At 33.6% G+C, this 20,038-nt stretch overlaps 1 protein-coding gene across 1 annotated transcript; it reads right to left on the reverse strand.

Annotated features, from left to right (window-relative positions):
• On the reverse strand, positions 1-14,787 carry LOC127729956 (uncharacterized). Its single transcript, XM_052237942.1, has 5 exons — positions 14,641-14,787; positions 8,416-8,754; positions 6,912-7,244; positions 4,948-5,067; positions 1-3,043 (listed from the first exon to the last, which is right to left on the reverse strand). Coding segments are annotated over exons 1-5 (3,474 nt in total). The 5' UTR covers positions 14,642-14,787; the 3' UTR covers positions 1-362.
• Positions 14,788-20,038: the final 5,251 nt, after the last annotated feature.

The raw sequence follows: 20,038 nt of genomic DNA on the forward strand, positions 1-20,038 counted from the left end.
TTCATTTGAAGTATTTTCTTTTATTAAAGTGTGCTGTTGCACCCACTGGCAGTTAAGTATACGTTTTGTTGTCAGGTCGTCAAATATGTTATTGTTTAAAAAAAAATTGACGTCTGCTATTAATGTGACCTCAAGGAGAATAATAATAATCAGATCCTTAAATTTCTTCGTGATCTTTAAATTTTTTACATTTGCTTGTACCTTATGTACATTTTCCACAGTTTTATGTTTAATTCCAACATATATTCATCCTCCATTTTCCTCCAATTCAGCAATTATACTACATGTTTTTCATTAGCACATTTATTTTTAATATTGATTCATTTTATAAATAGGAATTGTGTAATGTCGAAGTCTTTGTTTCAATGGCGGGAAAATATAGCGTTTGCTGATGACGCAGACGGCAAGTCAATAGAAATGGCAGGATCCTTTTCTGTTAAAATTTTGACAATTTCAGTGTGTCGTCCTTTCCACGCCATTTGCCATGGAAGCATTCCATCATTATCCGGAGCATAAGGATCCGCCTTATATTCTAGCAGTATTTGAACTATTTCTAAATGTCCTTCTCTGGAAGCTACATATAATGCAGAACGGCCGTTATTGTCACATTTATTAACGTCAGCGTTTTTGTCTAGTAACAATTTAACGATATCTTTGTGTCCCGCTTTGCATGCTAGGAGTAAAGCCGTCTGACCAGATTTATCTTCTTGTGAAATTTGGAAGTTGTGTTTAAGCAAAAGCATCACAGGAGCAATATGACCTGAATAGCAAGCTATATGTAATGCTGAGTAAGCTTTGACGTCATGTAAAACATCAGTGTTTCTTTTTCTCTTAAGCAAAATATCGACAACCTCGGCATGCCCCCATGCACAAGCTGTATACAATGGGGATCTTCCAATGAGATCGCATTGTGTTATATCGGCGTTATTGTCCAGAAGCATTCTAACCACAGACGCATGACCGCCTTCACATGCAGTATATAATGGAGAACGTCCACTTCTGTCACATTTCGAAATTGAAGCTTTTTGTTGCAACAACAGCTTAACAACGTTCGTGTGACCCCCTTCGCATGCGAGATGTAAGGGAGCACGCAGATTATGTTCACACTGATGAATGTCAAAGTTGTTTGCAAGTATTTGTTTGACTACACTTGTATGTCCCTGTTGACATGCAATGTGCAGCGGGGAAAATCCATTGATTGAACATTTATTTACATCAAAGGATGACTCAAGTAATGTTTTCACTATTTCTGAATGACCGGCTTTGCATGCAACAAAGAATGGAGATCGACCAGCATTATCGCATAGAAATCCATCCTCCTTACTTCTGAGAAGTAGCTTCAGTATCCTAAGATGACCCTCTTGGCACACAATATACAACGGCGTTCGACCAGATATATCACACTTTGAAGTGTCAACATTTTGAGTCAATAAAGTTTTTGCTATTTCGTAATGTCCGCCTTCACATGCAGCATATAAAGCCGAATGTCCCATACAAGTACTTAGAGATGTGTCCGCACCTCTATCGATCAACAGTTTGGCAACTGGGAAATAGCCTAACGTTGCCGCCACGTGTAAAGCTGATCGCCCAAATTTGTCACAAAGGTTGATGTCACATTGAAAATCAAGAAGCATTTCTACAATGTCTACGTGTCCTTCAAATACAGATTCAATTAATGGTAATCGAATACTCCTATAATCATTTTCCTTGTAACTGCGCGCTGAAAGTTCTTGTCCTTCTTCTTCAATTTGTCTGAGAAGTTTTTCAATCACACTTTGTCTGGTTTTGAGATAAGCTATGAATTTTATGCGATAAATATTATAATGTAGTTGTTGATTGTGAAAAGCACTGTATGTTATGCCCCTTTTTAAATCTTCTATCAGTCTATCAAAATATATTTCTTCTTCGTCGCAAGAGATAAATATAACATTTTCATCAGACGTGACTGCCTTACCGTTTTGATTGTCGACTGTGTCTTCGTCGGACGAGTAATCTTCTAAATCAACAAATGTATCTTCTTTTATCGACTCGAATCGAAATCTGTCACCAATAAATGTACTGTCTGCATGTGTAATGAAACATTCTGATAAATGTTGTCCGCAGACGACGGCACCAATATCGTATATTTTGTCATGTATCATTCGGTAGGAGTTGTCGGACTTTTTAATGTAAGTTTTCAAAAGAGAATCCAGGTGTTCTTTGAATTCTTTCCTATTAGCTTGAGTCCTGAGATCTACAATGCACTCTCTACAAATGTCCGAAATGACTGAACTAACTTCTTGTGAACTTGACCTTGGTTTTAACCACTCAAATTTAAACCGGTTATTGAATAAGATAACCATCACAATGGCACAATATTGCAGTTTGTTACATTGTTGTATAACTTCAAGGTCTTCCCTAATACCGTCTATCGGTTTTGTAAAAAACATCCTTGCATCTACAGTTGGCCTTCTATGATAAAGTTTGCACAGCAAAGGAAAAAAATCGTACATTTCAATTAAGTCTTTGATATAGTTGACAATACTCTTTGGGAAGTACTTGTCTGCGATTAGAATTCTTTCTTTCTGGAGAACTGAGAAATCTGCGGACAATAGATTGCATTCATTATTAAACAATTGCTTGAGTCTTCGAAATTGTGGGTCGTTGTAAATTTGTAAACGACAGGAAGCTAACAGTTTAATAGTTCCTTTAGCTAAGATTTTTTCTATTTGGCCAAGATGTGTGTACCACCAGTCAACAGTTTGCACATTTACGGTAACTTTTCCACAAATGTCATCGATAACAAAAACCTGGTGCTTTCTCGGGTCACTGTATCGAATAATGTCTGACAGTTCTACCACAAAGGGTATTATTTCGTATTTTCTTTGTTTGTGCATTTGAAGAGCAACGTGATGAATAAGTGCAGATTTACCATTGCCTGAACTTCCGGTTACGACGATACAGTTGACTGATTCTACAAGCTGGTGCACGTGATTCGTAGCTCTGGTTACAAAATAACGCTCTTCTTCGAGTTCCCAATCTGTGATACATTCTTTAAAGTGTTCTAAAATAAGGATTAATTGATTGTTGAATTACAAAAAAGCAAAACATGACAGTGTATGAAATATTGTTAACTATAGTACAGTGTAAAAATGTTTAATTCATAAGATGGAAACCTTAATTAGTTTTAAATAATGTGATATTAGATACAAAAATAGCCCATGCACTGTCTATATATATATTAGTTCAAAGAATGATGTACCTCACAAGGAAATGATTATTAATTGGATAAAAAAAGAAATAAAGTCAACTTTAAAAATAGCATGTAAGTACTCCTTATCATGAATAGCATTGTGATGTACAAATGGAGATAATAAAGAATCCCACTAACCTTGACAGATATGGTTGTGTGTTGGTATGAATTAAAAACAAGAGGCGGAACAAACACAATTCATAAGTTGAACAGAAACAGACAAAAAAAGAATTAGTGTAAACGACATCGCTGGTTAAAAAAATTGTTGAAAAATTTCAAAACATATTTAAGGGGGTACCTAACACTTTGACTAAAATATTGGCTCGTTTAATTTTCATAAAATTCTTACAAAATATTTACTTTGACCTGTTGACAAATATGTAAATATTTCAAGAAATTTTAACCACACAATTTACAGGAATATTTTCATTGGATAAATAGCAATATGACAAGCACTAATTATGATCATTGAGAAGCTTGATTTCTCCTTACCAATAGTATGTGATTAAAACGTTTAACTGATTTTCAAAGATTTAACTCCCTCAAATGTTCTGTAACCCCCCCCCCCCCCCCCCCCCCTTAAATAAGGTGTGAAAATAAATCTGGATAGAGCACTATTGCAGATAATTGCATTTACTACAGTTTTTTTTTTTGAAAGATAAGCATTTTTTCAATGAATACATTATCTTAATTTGACTATGACAGTGGGTCCCATAGCAACTTCTTTTAAATTGCAACTTCATATTCTTAATCAAATAATGTTCACAGTTTCATGTTTGTAATATACACTTTTTGGACAGAAGAAATTACTAAATTCAAATTAATCTTATAAAGTTTATCAATTATCCTTCTATGACATGGGATCAATAGATAGAGATACTTGGAAAAAAACGGCATGGGACATTTGCTCTTTTTAATAGGGCATTTACGCTTTTTTAAATGGATATTAAAAATATACTTAGATCTTTGTAAAACAATGATATGACATTTAAGATGAATAGTTGTAGGGTAGGTTAGGGTAATTTTCATTTCCATAATCTTACTATTAAGTTTTTATTCTATAGCCCAAAGATCGAGATTTTTTTGATTTTTTAGGCATATTCTTTTGGTATTTCAATGATAGAGGGTAATTTGATTTTTTGCGTCTTCTTTTTTCTCAACATTGGTTCTTAATCATTTGATATTTATGGAAAAAGAATTCCCAAAGTTGGTTTAGTGTAATTTTATTGAATCTTTTATTTCATATTTTCCAGAAGTATTGAAAGAGTTCTTTTTTAACAACAAAAAATAAATGACTATTTCTATTAAAATGGGGGTTCATTTTTCATTGCAAAAAATGCACTCCCTGTATTCAAATATTATATAAACCATTATAACTAATATTATTATTTGGAGATTAGCTACGATTTAGACAACAGATCAAAATATGATTGGTTTTTGTCTCAAACATTTATAAAGCGAAATATTGAATTATTATTTCACTGTATTATCAATTAGTTTGGTTCAATTTTGTTAGAATAAGCTCAAAGACGTCGTTGATGTTTTATTGGCTTGCAAGTCAATAATCAATATGATTTGAATTCGTATTCATGCGACCTTCAATTTCATTCTTAGCTGGAAATGAGCTGCTCATGTTAAGTTATTGAAAAGAAAAGAATGTCAACATTGAAAGTAAAAGAAGGGAGCCACAAAATTCAATCTAATTTCGAGTCTACCTCTTATGCTTGAAGGAATGGGATCTCTCATGGTTTCTATCTCTGACTTCAATCTTTGGTTTTCTGACGACAATTTTTCAACTTTCCTCGATAGTTTTACCATTTGTTGTTCTGTTTTATCTGGAAACAAATATACATGTATAATGTGTCTAAATATACATGGAATTTAGAATTATATAAAATTCAATGTTACTTTAGGACTATATACTAGTAGTAAAATTAAAGAATAAAATGTAAAAAGGGATTGGCTTAAATGTGGTAAAAGATGATTTTCTGTGAAGAATACAGATTGTGCTACTGGTCCATTGGATAAATATCCCTCCGCGATAAAAACTGTTTTAATTACAAGGCGATGGTTGTTTTAAATTTTTAAATCGTTACCATCGACAGGAGGAGAATTTTGAACACCGCATTATGCAGAATTATTTCATATCGGTTAAGAATTAGCTTCTATTATTGGATAACAAGGGGCCACATGACATTCTTTATTCTTCAGTAATAATTTCTATCGGTCTTTAACAGAAAAAACGGACCGGAAAACCGGTCGTTAACAGACTTGTACATGTTAATGACCGGTGGGGAGAGAGATGTCCCTTTAATAAAATATTTGCCTGATTTCAATTTTATATTGAAGTTGTTGAATTGTTTACCATATGTTTTCGTTAATTATAAAATTATAAGAAAAATCATTTTGTTTTCATATACTAAAAAAATGCACTTAAAAATAAAATGAATGGCAGTGACTTACAGTTATCACTAATACTGGTTCATACTCTTTCCTATAGAAATCGTACAATAACTCGAGTTTGTTTTGAATTTGAATTTATGAGAATTTTTAAAAACATAGTTCCTCAATGAAATAAACATAATAGTTATTGAAGAATTGGTCATTATCATGATACATGGACTTCCCGTAGGACAGTGGAATTGACTGCGACAACAGTGGTATTGACTGCGACAACAGTGGTATTGACTGCGACAACGATAATGACCTCGCCTACGGCTCAGTTATTATCGCTGTCTTAGTCAATACCACTGTCATTTGGGCAGTCCATATATCACGATAATGACCAGTTTTTCAATAACTATTATGTTAAGTAATACAAGTTTTGTCTGTCTTATGAATTTGCTGCATCGCTCTATCTGGCAATCTGCACTTTTCAATCTTGATCATATCTATCTATGTCTGGCTTTCTATGAAAATTGTTTTTATATTCTGAACAATATACAGCTTTTATATGTAGTAAATTGCGGAATTGAGAAGCAAGACAATTTTGTTTAAGTATAAGTCTGCACTTCGAATTCGAATTTAAAACAATATCAAGATTTGTTGATTAGTCTTGATGAAATAGTTTTGCAATATATTATACTGTCTTATTCTAAAGACCAAAAGTTACAAAATTATTATGTGTTATAGTCTGGTTCGCTCCCTTGTCAAGGAGATAGCTTGTGTTATTCTTGATTGCAATGTCCGTTAATCAGTATACCCGTTCTGTCTCGGAGTACGGACACAATTTTTTTAAACATGTTTTGCACAAGGATTCCACAGAAATTCCGTTTAGAATTGACGTCATATGAAAATCCGCTAAAATGACATACCACATCTTCTTATTTCTATATGTTATATATAATTGGCTGAAGGTACTGGAAGAAGTTGACTGGTGATTATCCGATGCTATGAAAATCAATCAGATGAACGACTATAGAAATTATTTCACAATATAAAAATAAGGAGATGTGGTATGATTGCCAATGAGACAACTATCCAACAGATTTCAAATGAAGTGGATGTAAGCAATTAAAGGCCACCAAACGGCCTTCAACAATGAGAAAAAAACATACCGTATAGTCGGCTTTAAAAGGCCGCGACATGAAAAATGTGAACAATTTCAAATGGGAAAACTAAAATAAAAATGACCTAATTTATAACAAACCAATTTATGAAAAACAAATGTCTTCCTTACCTGCAAACTGTTCAGCAAGTCGCTTCCGTTCTTCTTTAGTGACAACAGTTGTTTCGATATCTTCAGCAATGCTGAGACATTTGTCACCTAGCCTTAATGTGTCTACGAACCGTTGATAAGCAATTTCATCCTTCAACATCAGTATGTCAACTAGTTTTCGATTTTGTTCTGTCAATGTTGCTTCAGACCGGATGTCGTCGTAATCTGTAAAGCTGAGTACGTCTTTTGCCAGCAGAAAATCAAACATGCAATGGAATTTCACACTGGCAATCTTTTTATAGTTTTTTTGAAGTCTGACCTTATATTCTGGTACCAGATTTTCGAAGTTTGACTCTGTAAGGATATTAATTCTTAAAGTCAGTCTTTTTTTTTTCTTTGAAAGAAAATATAACACAATGTAAACATACCAAATCACATTAAATGCGCGCTACATGAGTTTTTAGTATAACCTTCAACATGCACGCTCACAAGACCAAACGCGCAGTTTGCCAGGTACGCTCGAATTGTCAAATAAGTGCATCAAAATAAAAAAAATAGTGTCTTAACAGAATAGCTAAATTTTGCCCAAGGGTAATTCCACCTAGGTTAAGTTTAAGATAATATAACATTCTTGTGCCGATGGTTTAAGAATTGGTGATGTGTTAGTGTTAGATAAGACATTGACTATAAAAATTAGATGAGGTATGATTGCCAATGAGACAACTACCCACCAAAGTTCAAATAAAGTGGATGTAAGCAATTATAGGCAACCGTACGGCCTTCAACAATGAGAAAACCCATCAATCTGCTTTTATATGATTCATACTCACTTGATATGACTCATAAACGTAGTATTCTAACAAGAAAAACAAAGCGGCTGTCTCTAGTGGATCAGAACCTGCTGACACTTTCGGAACACTTGAGATCAACCCTGGTTTTAGTGGACAGTGTGTTGCTATGTTTTTAGCTTTCTGTTTTTTTTTAAGACTGTCTTTTCGTCGTTTTTCATTTTGGTTGTGGTGCTGCCTGTTCTTTCTGCGGCTTATGGTTTTGGTTGTCCACATACTCTTCTTACACTTTTTAACTTTTTGAATAACAGAGGGTGTGGATGGGGGTTTATAGAATAGAGAATATTGGGCAAAAATATAAAGAACAGAGAAAAGTAGACAAAAAAAATAAAGAATAGAGAGATAGAATAAAGAGGTGTTAAAATATAAAGAATAGAGAAAAATGGCCTAAAATTATAACGAAGACAGAAATAAAGGACCCCTTTTTGAAAATCCTTCCATTTATGACATATAGTTCTCTGTAAATTAGTTCAGTATTGTCAAAAACTAGGTTTACATTCCCTAAGACTAAAAAACGTTTGGCTATTTTGTCCCTTTCGAATATGTTGTTCCAGATATATTCATCTTTGGGGTTCCAAAATTTTGATTCTTGAAAACTTTTCAAGAGCAGCAATGAGAGAACTATATATTCTGTCAACTTTTTCAAGCCTGAATGCTTTATAGCAATAAATTCTAACCTTCTGGTAAATTCATAGGTGAACTATCATATTCATCATACGCCATAACATGTCGGTCAATTTGTTCAAGGAGGTTGCTATAGTGGCTGTTTTCTCTTAGTAAATCTACGAATACTTCGCATGCTATGTCTCCTCGACTAAGTATTACTTCTAAGAACATTCTGTTCTTCCTGGCAAGAGTTGGCTGAGCATCAATAAAGGCTCTATCGTCGACGGTCAAAGCACAGTAGGATACCATGTCATCTAATATGTCGGCCAAATGAAGAGAATTGATAATTGTCTCAGACATTTCTTTTATCCGGGTTTTGTAGTCTATCAAATGACCATCTGCCGTTGCCACTGGAATGACAAAAGTATATCAATTATTTACTTGATATTAATAACATCATTATTTAAGATGAAATATACATTTTTTTTAAGTTTATGATATAAAAATTCTTTGCATCAAAATTGAGCATGTTAAACCACAGTGTACACATGTGATCTATAACCCTAAAGACTTTTCATATACCGAATCTTTGACTTGAAGAACCTTTCTTCTGAAGGAAAGGACATGAAGTTTTACCCACATCCTCAAATATTTGCATCCCTATTGATAAAACCAGGTATATTATGCCGTCGTTATTTTTATAATTGAAATATTTGCAATGAGACGTTAAGCAAACAGCAATCAATCAATACGTGTTTCAAACATTGAAAAGGATATTTCATGATCGACAGAATAATTTTGAATTAAAAGCTCTAAAGATGTACCCAATAACTTGAATTAAAATCTAATAGAATAAAAGCACAATCCCATCTATATCCTCATTGATGCATCGGTAGATATTAAACCGAAGGTTGCGTTAAAACGGATGAAAACGTCGGAGTGATTGGTTTCTATCTCGCAGTCATAGAGCAAATAGCGAAATTATCTAATAGATATCGCTAATAATCGGAAGTTGAAATTTTTGGTGTTCATCATATATCTCGTGCTGTCCATATGATAAATTTGAACGAGCATAAGACAGTGAGCATTACCCGTCGTCAACCGGAAGCCATTATTTCATCATCAAACATATTATATAACAAGTCAAAAGATATTTTTTAAAAGCTGTACGTACAAACGATGGTTTTTGATTATCAGAATGCTAAAGAAAGACATAGAACGGCTTGCTGCCAGTAGAGATATAAGATTCCGGAAAGTGAACGGAATAAACTCTGTTAGTCTCTATCATAATTGATGGGTTGTGCTCAAATCATGAACAATTTGAGGAACATGTCTTATGCAGTATTGAGACTCAACTTGTACACTTTTTCACAAGGTCGTCAATAATGTGTTACATGATTATACGTATTATTTCTCAGATGCTCAAGTTTTTTTGCAAATACCTCTCCTAAATATATTTGTTCGATATATGGCATTTGTAAACTAGAGGTTCTAAAGAGCCTGTTCCGCTCACCTTGTTCTATGTGCATATTTAACAAAGGACACTCTCCAACATTGTAGACGAGGATAGAATTCATGACAAAAATCTCTGTTTTGTTGATCTTGTATTGATGATCATTTAGTCTGTTCAGTTTCTCTCTATCTTCTTTAGTTTTTGCTCAAAACACAAAAGAGGATAACAAAATCCTCATTAAAGGGCAATCACTCCTATAAAGAGTGACAGTCTACTAACTATATCGGCAAACTTTGACTTGTTAGTAGATCTTGTCTTGCTATCAATTTTGCTTATTTTAAAGTTTCTATCTATCTATTTCAATTTTAATCATATAAGGCACAACGCAAACAAAATGGTAAAATTCGTCATTAAAGGACAATAACTCCAATAAGGTGTCATCGAACGATTTCCACCGTATGTTATTAATTGTAGATTGTAAATTTTCTCTATTTATTATAGTTTTCAAGATAAAAGGCAAAAATAAAAAAAATGGTAAAATTTGTCATTTAAGGGCAATAACTCCTATAAAAAAATTAGTCTGACAGTTTTGACGTAAATGGACAATAGGTAGAGCTCAACATTTTGAACATTTCTGCCTTGTCAGATTTTCTTAATTATAACGGGTTTCAAAATAATAGACAAAACTTGCATTTTACCCCTATGTTCTATTTTTAGCCTTGTCGGCCATCTTGGTCTGCAGCTGGATCATCGGACACATTTTTAAACTAGATACCTCAATGATGATTGTGGCCAAGTTTGGTTAAATTTGGCCTAGTAGTTTCAGAGGAGAAGATTTTTGTAAAAGTTAACAGACGACGACGGACGACGGACGACGGACGACGGACGCCAAGTGATGAGAAAAGCTCACTTGGCCCTCTGGGCCAGGTGAGCTTAAACGTGAAATAACCTATTTACAATGAACTCGTATCCTACATCTCTTATGTCAAAATAAGCTTCATCCATTAAAACGAACACTTCCTTTTATTGTCAAAAAATACCGCCAACATTGTCTCGTTCTAAAAACTGTGTTGTACTCCATTGTGCGTAGAATAAAAAAAACCCAAACAGCCTCAAGAGTATTCTCGGTAAATCTTAAAAGCTCAATGATCTGACGAGTCTAGTGATATTCCTGATACGAATTAAAAAAAAAGGAAGCTAACTCTTTTGTCAAATATATCAATAATAACACTTCCGTTCCTCTGTTCAAAACTTTATATGGTTCGGAGGAGTGTTTTGTTTAATCATGGTAAACTGGAGAGAGATAATATTTCAATGCTTTGTCGAACATTCTTACGTTTTGTTTTTTTGTTTACACCACTGGCATTGCTTTAGGCAATCTGATTAAGCTATTGGTTTGCTTTTAATATGAAATGTCTCTTGAAAAGAAACACCAGTTAAAGAAAGATTTGTTTCTGTATAAGTGTTTATATATTTCGTATATAAGATTATTCATAAATGAAATTTACAAAAAAACTGAGTTTACATAAAGTGTGTGAAGTCGTAAGTTCAATCTTTGTCTGGCTCAAACCAATGTTTGCTGCTTCTCTTCCAAGCACGAATAAAGAATAGAGAATAATGGGATGCTGAAACATACAGAATACAGAATAAGGGTCAAAATAAATAAAGAAAAGAGAAAAAAATGGTCTAAAAAGTTTTAAAAAATAAAGAAATTAATAACCCTCATCCAGACCCACATTTAAGGATGAGAGCAAAGACAAGGGTCGCCATAATACCAGGAAAAGGGGTCAAAAATCCTGCAGACTCATGTTGAATTCACCCTTTCGTCCGATGTCTTTTTCGTATGTCGTTAGGTTTATGTCTCGTCTACATGTAACCCACATTTCAATAAATCACATCTAACAAACATATCATCATTCTTTGCTATGCTTGTACTAGTAATTAAGCAGCTATCACTCAAGTAATAAATATAGTCATTTTGGTTCAGTTGCTAAATTTTTAGCCCTCAATGCTCTTCAACGTCTTTCTTTGGCCTTTTAACTTTTTTTATTCCAAAATTATAAGCCTGGTATCTTTGATCAGTTTTTTTTTGCCATTGTTATGTAACGGCTGACATACGTGACGACATGCCTCTTAGTAGACTGGTTGGTACCCGGCTGTAATTGGACAAATTTAAAGGCATTCTAAATAGTTTACGGAGTGAGTCAACCTAGCTTCTCGGGTATTCAGAAACAAAGCAACAGTCAGTTAAAGAGACTGACATAAAGTATACAATCGTCTTATAGGTTTCTTATTATTTAGACATGCACGTTGGACAACAGAAAGTGAGCTTCCACATCAGACAGAATGTACATTTAAACGTAAAGAGATTCGGTATGACCGTCACTAAGACAAGTATTATATCTACGAGAGACCAAATGACTATGATGTAATAAATTATAGGTCACCTTATAGACTTAAAAAATTAGCAAAACGAATACTGTAGTAAGTAGGCTATATATGACACCCAAGCATGGCAAATTGTGAAACAAATCAAATTGGAAATCCAACGGCCTGATTATAGTTCAAAACAACGGTAACCACTGAATATCAGTCTCCCAAATCGAGGAGTAATTGACGTAGAATTCCGAGAACTGATTTTAAAATGTTTATTACATGTACACCTCTATTTTAGTCTGGCAACAGACCATTCTCGGTTTGGTCTCATAGACGAATCATTGTGTATGAGGGCGACTAAAATAAACAAGTTATATCTATAACAGTTGTATCGCTTTAAAATATTGATAAGAAATGATCGACAAATCTTTGTTTAGCTGTGATTTGATTTTACTTGTCAATGGTTTATCAATGACGTCATTTATATTTGTTATTACAGAGTATCAAACATATTCAGCATTTCATGTCATTGTTCGACAAGGGGACCTTTGGTCACGGCTGAGAATAAGAAGTCGTTTTTACAAATTCTGTTTCAGAATTACGCTTTTTTAAGGAGAAGTCAATGCAATATTGACCAGTCATGACAGAATCACTGTCAGTGAAATAGATTAGATTTATCGTCTAGGAAAGCATGGTGAGAAGACTCGCCCGATACCAGTTAAGTTTTCAAATTTTGAAAGCAGGGATTTGGTGAAAAAAAGCGCAAAAAATTTAAAAGAAACAGGTTTCGGTATTCAGAACAATTACCTTTGGATATTCAAAAACAAAAGAAAGAAAAGCTGCCGATCCTAAAGAAACTAAATCGAGGAGTAATTGAAGAAGAATTCCGAGAGATGATTTAAAAAATTAATGTTTATCTATTTTAGTCTGGCAACAGACCATTCTCGGTTTGGTCTCATAGACGAATAATGTGTATAAGGGCGACTAAAATAAACAAGTTATATCTATAACAGTTCAACTTGTATCACTTTAAATATTGATAAGAAATCGACAAATCTTTGTTTAGCTGTGATTTGATTTTACTTCACAAGGTTTATCAATGACGTCATTTATATTTGTTATTATAGAGTATCAAACACATTAAGGGCATACGATACAGTTACAGCGGAGGTAATGACGTTGCTAACGTGAATTGTTATTTTCACGACGTCAAACTGCGACTTATCGGGAAAAGATGCAGTTTTCGACTGTTTGTTATCATTCAAACTGATTTATCTTGAAAACGAGTTCATGGACCCCTCTTTTTTAAAATGACATTTGGTTTGATATTGTATGAAGATTATGTGTACCAATTTTCATGAAAAAGTCAATAATGCAATTTCTTTAAATTTGATGAATATACAGCAAAAAATGACGGTTTTTTTCTACATTCATGAACATTTGATAAATATGAGTTATTAGTAAAAATAAAATGCACAAATTTATAGGACATTTATATAAAACAGAATTTACAGATAATTTAACAAAAAACAGCTTGTGTTTATCTTTTAAAACAAAAAAGTTATGAATTTCTGTCGAAAGGAAAAATACGTCCACAAATCCGAATTTTGAGCAAATATCTGAAATTTCGACCTCAATTTACTCAAAAAGTAGCACATGAAGGTATATTTTTTATTACATATTTGGTTAAATCAGGTAAAAAATAGCCTATATGCAAATTTTCATTAAAATTTCATTATGGGATCAAAACTGTATCGTATGCCCTTAAGCGTGTCATGTCATTGTTCGACAAGGGGAATTTAGTCACGGCTGAGAGTGAGAAGTCGTTTTTACAAATTCTGTTTCAGAATTACGCTTTTTTTTAGGAGAAGTCAATGCAATATTGACCAGTCATGACAGACTCACTGTCAGTGAAATAGATTAGATTGACATAGTTGTTCGGGGTGTCTTTTAAAAGTAATACATAAAGTAGGAAACAATTGTATTAAATGTCTCCATTGACATGGATCGATGGGTCAGATTTAAGGACGATTTTTGTTGTGAAACAGATCAATAGCACATTTCACTATGTGAATGTTTTCATAAAAAAGTTCACATTACAATATAAAAACTATGAATTTCCAAACAATTTTACAGTCAATACGAACATGAACATGTCTTTATTTTCATTTCCAAAGAGTTAGCTGGATTGAATGCAAAATAATCTGAGGGTTATATACATATTTTTTACTTGGTTACACACACTTATTGTTTGAAGTCTAAATGGCAATTAACATTTGAATTTGAGTTTGAAATTATTACGTAATTCAGAGTTTTTTTCTATAGAAGTGAAAATATAATCATATTGGCAAGTTTGCGTGTTGTGGGATAGCATTTTTTATTCGTGTTTTGCAAAGTTTTGTATTAGCATTTTTTACCAACAAGTGTGCATCAGATGTCATTAAATACATTTCATAAAAATACTCACTTTTAAAGGCTCACTTCTGAAAATCAGAAGAGCATGAGATTCAATAGGTTTTAATCCTTGGCACTAAGGAATTTACACAAACGAGTGTGTACGCGAATAACGGGTAAATAAACAACATGTGTGGACATTTAACAGGGTCGATATTGGATTTTGTGTGTCGAATTTAATAACATACACTATAGATTAAATGACGTCAGTTCAAAATGAGTTTCTATTTACGGCTATTCATATATAGAATCAGAGAAACATAATACAGAATTAAGGGAAATTCCCGTATTTACCCTTTATTCCTCTCACACAATTTACGTATGAAAATATTGAAATAATTCAGAGGTTTTTTTTTATCTGGACAAGTTAATACGCAAAGTTTTTCAAGTGAAAGGTTAATAATGGAGTTTTTTGTATAATATAAATATCATTAATTTTCATATTCTCAATTCTAAACGAAAACTTCGAATGCAAGCCGTTGTTTTCGGAAATCTGGAAATTTAGTTTTTAAATCATGCAAATGGACTTATCGACAAGTAAATTACTATACCGTATATGCATGAAAGTCCCAAAGTCGATGGTCCATTTTTTTTGTAGTTTTTAATGACTTTCGGAAACTATAACAGCACACCCTATTCGAAGATTATATTTTCTTCGAAGGACAGGTAGGTAAGCCGATTTACATTTGTTCTTGGTTACAGTGATTCTAATGTAAAATTTTATATTTCACGTATTGCTATTAAAAAAAGTTATAAAAAGAGAAGGTTACTCAGTGCGTGTACAAATGTACTGTGTTTAAACCTTATAAATGCAGTTCGTTAATAGCAATATCTTGTTATTTGCAACAGTTTAGCATCGTTTTGAAATATAACGGAAGTAAAGGAAACGGGCGATAAGTCCAGGAACATCGTCATTAAATATTTATCGCATTTCTGAACTGGAACTTTCATGTTGGAAACGATTTAATTTTTAAACTGATAAATCAAAAATTGTAATTATAGTTGTTTAAGAAGTAAACAATTTCCTTGAACAAGAATAAGATTGATGTCACACATATAGAAGACAATGCATTGTTCATTTGCAGATCACTGAGGCGCAGCATTCTGCAAATCAATAACGAGAGTAAACATTTCCGTCTCACGGTGGAAAATGTCGTAAATAAATTTAAAAGAGACATTTTGTATCATGATTTTCTATGTAAATAGACAAAGAAACATCAAGAAAAAATATAAGTTTTGTCACGAAACCTCAAATGACGCACACTAGCATACCTTAACAACGGACCTAAAGTGTATGGAGAATTGTCCAGCTAAAAAATTCTAGACAGGAAGAGAGTTCTAAAGGTCGGCCCGATGTTCCGAAACACAATTAGTCAGTCACCCCCTAGTCCGCAGACACCGAACGACACACCGTTCCTGTGAATCTGTGTGGATTAAAGTTGTTCAGCCCAAATACAAGTAACTGCTAGTAGTCTGTTGTTATTTATGTATTATTGTCATTTTGTTTATTTTCTTTTGTTTCCTATTCTGACATCGGACTCGGACTTCTCTTAAACTGAGTTTTACTGTGCGTACTGTTGTACGTTTGGTTTTTCTACATTGGCTAGAGGTATAGGGGGAGGGTTGAGATCTCAAAAAACATGTTTAACCCCGCCGCATTTTTTGCGCCTGTCCCAAGTCAGGAGCCTCTGGCCTTTGTTAGTCTTGTATCATTTTTAATTTTTGTTTCTTGTGTATAATTTGGAGTTTAGTATGACGTCCATTATCACTGAACTAGTATACATATTTGTTTAGGGGCCAGCTGAAGGACGCCTCCGGGTGCTGGAGTTTCTCGCTGCATTGAAGACCCATTGCTGGCCTTCGGCTGTTGTCTGCTCTATGGTCGGGTTGTTGTCTCTTTGACACATTCCCCATTTCCATTCTCAATTTTATTACTACAATCTGTCGATCGTTTGGCATTTTGGCATTGCACAAGGTCATGTTTTTCTCTGACTGTTAATGACGTCTTTACACTAAACCAGTTGGATGTTGGATGTGTACTGATTGAAATTTTATTCTTCGATACATGCTTTTTTTATTAGTTGTTATTGGCTTTGAACTAGCTGTCAGTAACTGCGAGTACACTCAGATCTGTACTGAGTGTCCTTTTTGTTTTTTAGGGATGAGGGATGGATAAATACCCTGCCACGTCCGGTCTGTGTTTATGTTTGATGTTTTTTCTGCTTTGTATCGATCTAATGAGTTCAGCCTTTTTCAACTGATTTTTATTGTTTGTTCTTATGTTGTGCTGTTACACCACTGTCCCAGGTTAGGGGGAGAGTTGAGCGCTCACAAACATGTTTAACCCCGCCACATTCTTTATGTGCCCGTCCCAAGTCAGGAGCCTGTAGTTCAGTGGTTGTCGTTGGTTCATGTCTGCCATATTTGTTTTTCGTTAATTGTTTTGTTATAAATTAGGCCGTTAGTTTTCTCAATTAAATTGTTTCATATTTTTCATGTCGGGGCCTTTTATAGCCGACTATACGGTATATGTTTTTCTCATTGTTGAATGCCGTAACGTTGCATATAATTGCTTACATCCACTTTATTTGAACTTTGGTAGATAGTTGTCTCATTGGCAATCATACCTCATCTCCTTATTTTTATATTAAAACAGAATTGCCACAATAATTATCGATCAATGATTCCTTACAAAAGTAAATTTCTATTACAAAATCGATGTAGTTTAACTAACCAGTTAATTCCATGTTATTTCAATTAACACGTGTAGTATCGTGGATAAATATTCAGTTTATTCTGCAATCTAAAGACCGGACTTCAAGAGAGGTATAAAGCCGGTAATAGATTGATGTTTAACGTTAGGTAGAAATAAGAAGATGTGGTATGAGTGCCAATGAGACAACTCTTCATCCAAGTCACAATGTGTAAAAAGTAAACAATTATAAGTCAAAGTACTACCTTCAACACGGAACCTTGGCTCAGACAGAACAACAAGCTATAAAGGGCCCCAAAATGACTAGTGTAAAACAATTTAAACAGGAAAACCAACGGTCTAATCTATATAAAAAACGAGAAACGAGAAACACCTAATAACCACATCAACAAACGACAACCACTGAACAACAGGTTCATGACTTCGGACAGGTGCAAACAAATGCAGCGGGTTTAAACGTTTTAACAGGCGCCAACCTTCACCCTGACCTGAAATAGTAGTGTAACATTACAACATAGAAAGACACACTATAAAATATCAATTGAAATGGCTTAACTCAATCAAAAAGACATATTAACAAAAACAAGTAAACATACACTGAACGAATATATTTGATCTATGAGACAATATAAATACAATATAAAATAAAAAAGGGGGATGTAAAACAATGTCAAAAAGACAACTATAACATTGGACAAAATGGCGTTAAATAACATAACGTACACAGTTCAATTTAAATATTATAATTTTGTTGTTAGGAGTACGGAAATATTTTTTACAAAATATATAAATTTATTGTTCATAGTACCAGAACAGAAGTGAAAATTTATCGTCATACTAAATACTTATCAAAGGTGGTCCATATTAAACATAGTGAGACGAGATATGACACAAAATAAGTAAACATTGAATAACAAAAATGCATTACAAATTGTGTCAACAGGTCAAATTAACACGAAAGTACGTTTTGAGAGTACTCGCAATTACTGAACGCTAGTTAAAATCCAAAAACAATTGATAATAAATCAGAGACTAAAATCAACAAAAACACATCCCAGGGATTTAGTTTTTAACGCCACGGACAGTCAAAGAAGACATGACTTGTGCAATGCCAAAATAAAAGTATCGACAGGCAGTAGGATAGTTTAGATTTAACGTTATAATAAATTATGTATCGTGTTATATATACTTAGATAAAGCAATCTCTATATAGAAAATATAGAAAATGAACGTGGATGTGAATTTATTCATCCCAAAAAAACATTCGAAAAGAATACAAATTTAGCTATGTTTTAATTTGTTGATAACAAAATCGATATTTGTGCCAATGTAAACACTATTCAAAGATCTTATTACAACATTAATAAGATAACCTTTACTAATGAGTTTGATTAAAGGTTCGATGAGTTTACACGGTTCACATAGTGATTTCCGCGCTTTTAGTACAATATTACCATATATTTTAGGATGTGAAATACCGTTTTTACTAAGTTTCCTACAGGTGCATATTTATAATGGGATTATGTTAAACTGATATGAATGAGAATCCTAATTTCTTCTATAATGACAATCTAAGCAAAATGTTTACGTGCCAGCTAACAAGGTTACAGTACAGAGAAAGACATGTCCAGCGGCGGATTCAAAATAGGGCGTAGAGGGCGCCCACAAAATAATAAAAATCCCATGTTTCTCATAATATATATGAATTTTTAAGCATAACATCGTCCAAAATGTTTTAAGCATCGCTCGGTTCGGCGGTTTCTATTACCATTTCGGGAATTACGCCTCCTTTTATTATTCCTGGATCCTCCCTCAATGTATTACCATTGGATACATTATTATGAATCCGAGACGACAAATTTCAACTCTTACTACTTAATGCTTGTTTCTTAATGGAGAAGCAGTCAATGCCGATTGTTATAGTGGTTTTTATTTGTTTGATTTTTTGTTTGATCCGATGGTCCGTATTCAGGTGGTCGAACACATAGTCTCACGCAAAAGAAATGAGCACTCTATTACGATACTACCAATTATGAAAACCAGGGGATGTGGAGTATACATCAATATGACATTAACAGCAGAGGTCAACACTAGAGGTCAACAATAGACATGAGCTGTCTGTACATGTAAAGTTCTGAATTGCCCCGAGCCAAGACAAGTTGTATATTATTCATTAGAAACTACAAAAATGCCAAAAAACACCAATTTCCTTAAAAAAAAGAAAAAAAGAAAGAAATCAAAATAAACTATTACAAATAAAAAAACCACTGACGAGTTTCCTGGTTGTTAGACATTACTGTAACTGAAAGGAGTACATATATTTGCAGTTAGGGCCCTATTTCCCTAAAATATTAAGGCCATTATTATTTTATGTGATTCAAGTTGATGCATAAGTATATCAGAATGTAAAAAAGGTCGATTTATATATGTAAATGTCAATAGCTACTTTAAAAGAGGGACGAAAGATACCAGAGGGACAGTCAAACTCATAGATCGAAAACAAACTGACAACGCCATGGCCAAAAATAAAAAGACAAACAGACAAACAACAGTACAGATGACGCAACATAGAAAACTAAAGACTAAGCAACACGAACCCCACCAAAAACTGGGTGTGATCTCAGGTGCTCCGGAAGGGTAAGCAGATCCTGCTCCACATGTGGCACCCGTCGTGTTGCTTATGTTATTACAAATCCGG

The sequence above is a fragment of the Mytilus californianus genome, unplaced genomic scaffold (genome assembly GCF_021869535.1).
Source record: "Mytilus californianus isolate M0D057914Y unplaced genomic scaffold, xbMytCali1.0.p SCAF_2, whole genome shotgun sequence".
Lineage (NCBI taxonomy): Eukaryota > Metazoa > Mollusca > Bivalvia > Mytilida > Mytilidae > Mytilus > Mytilus californianus.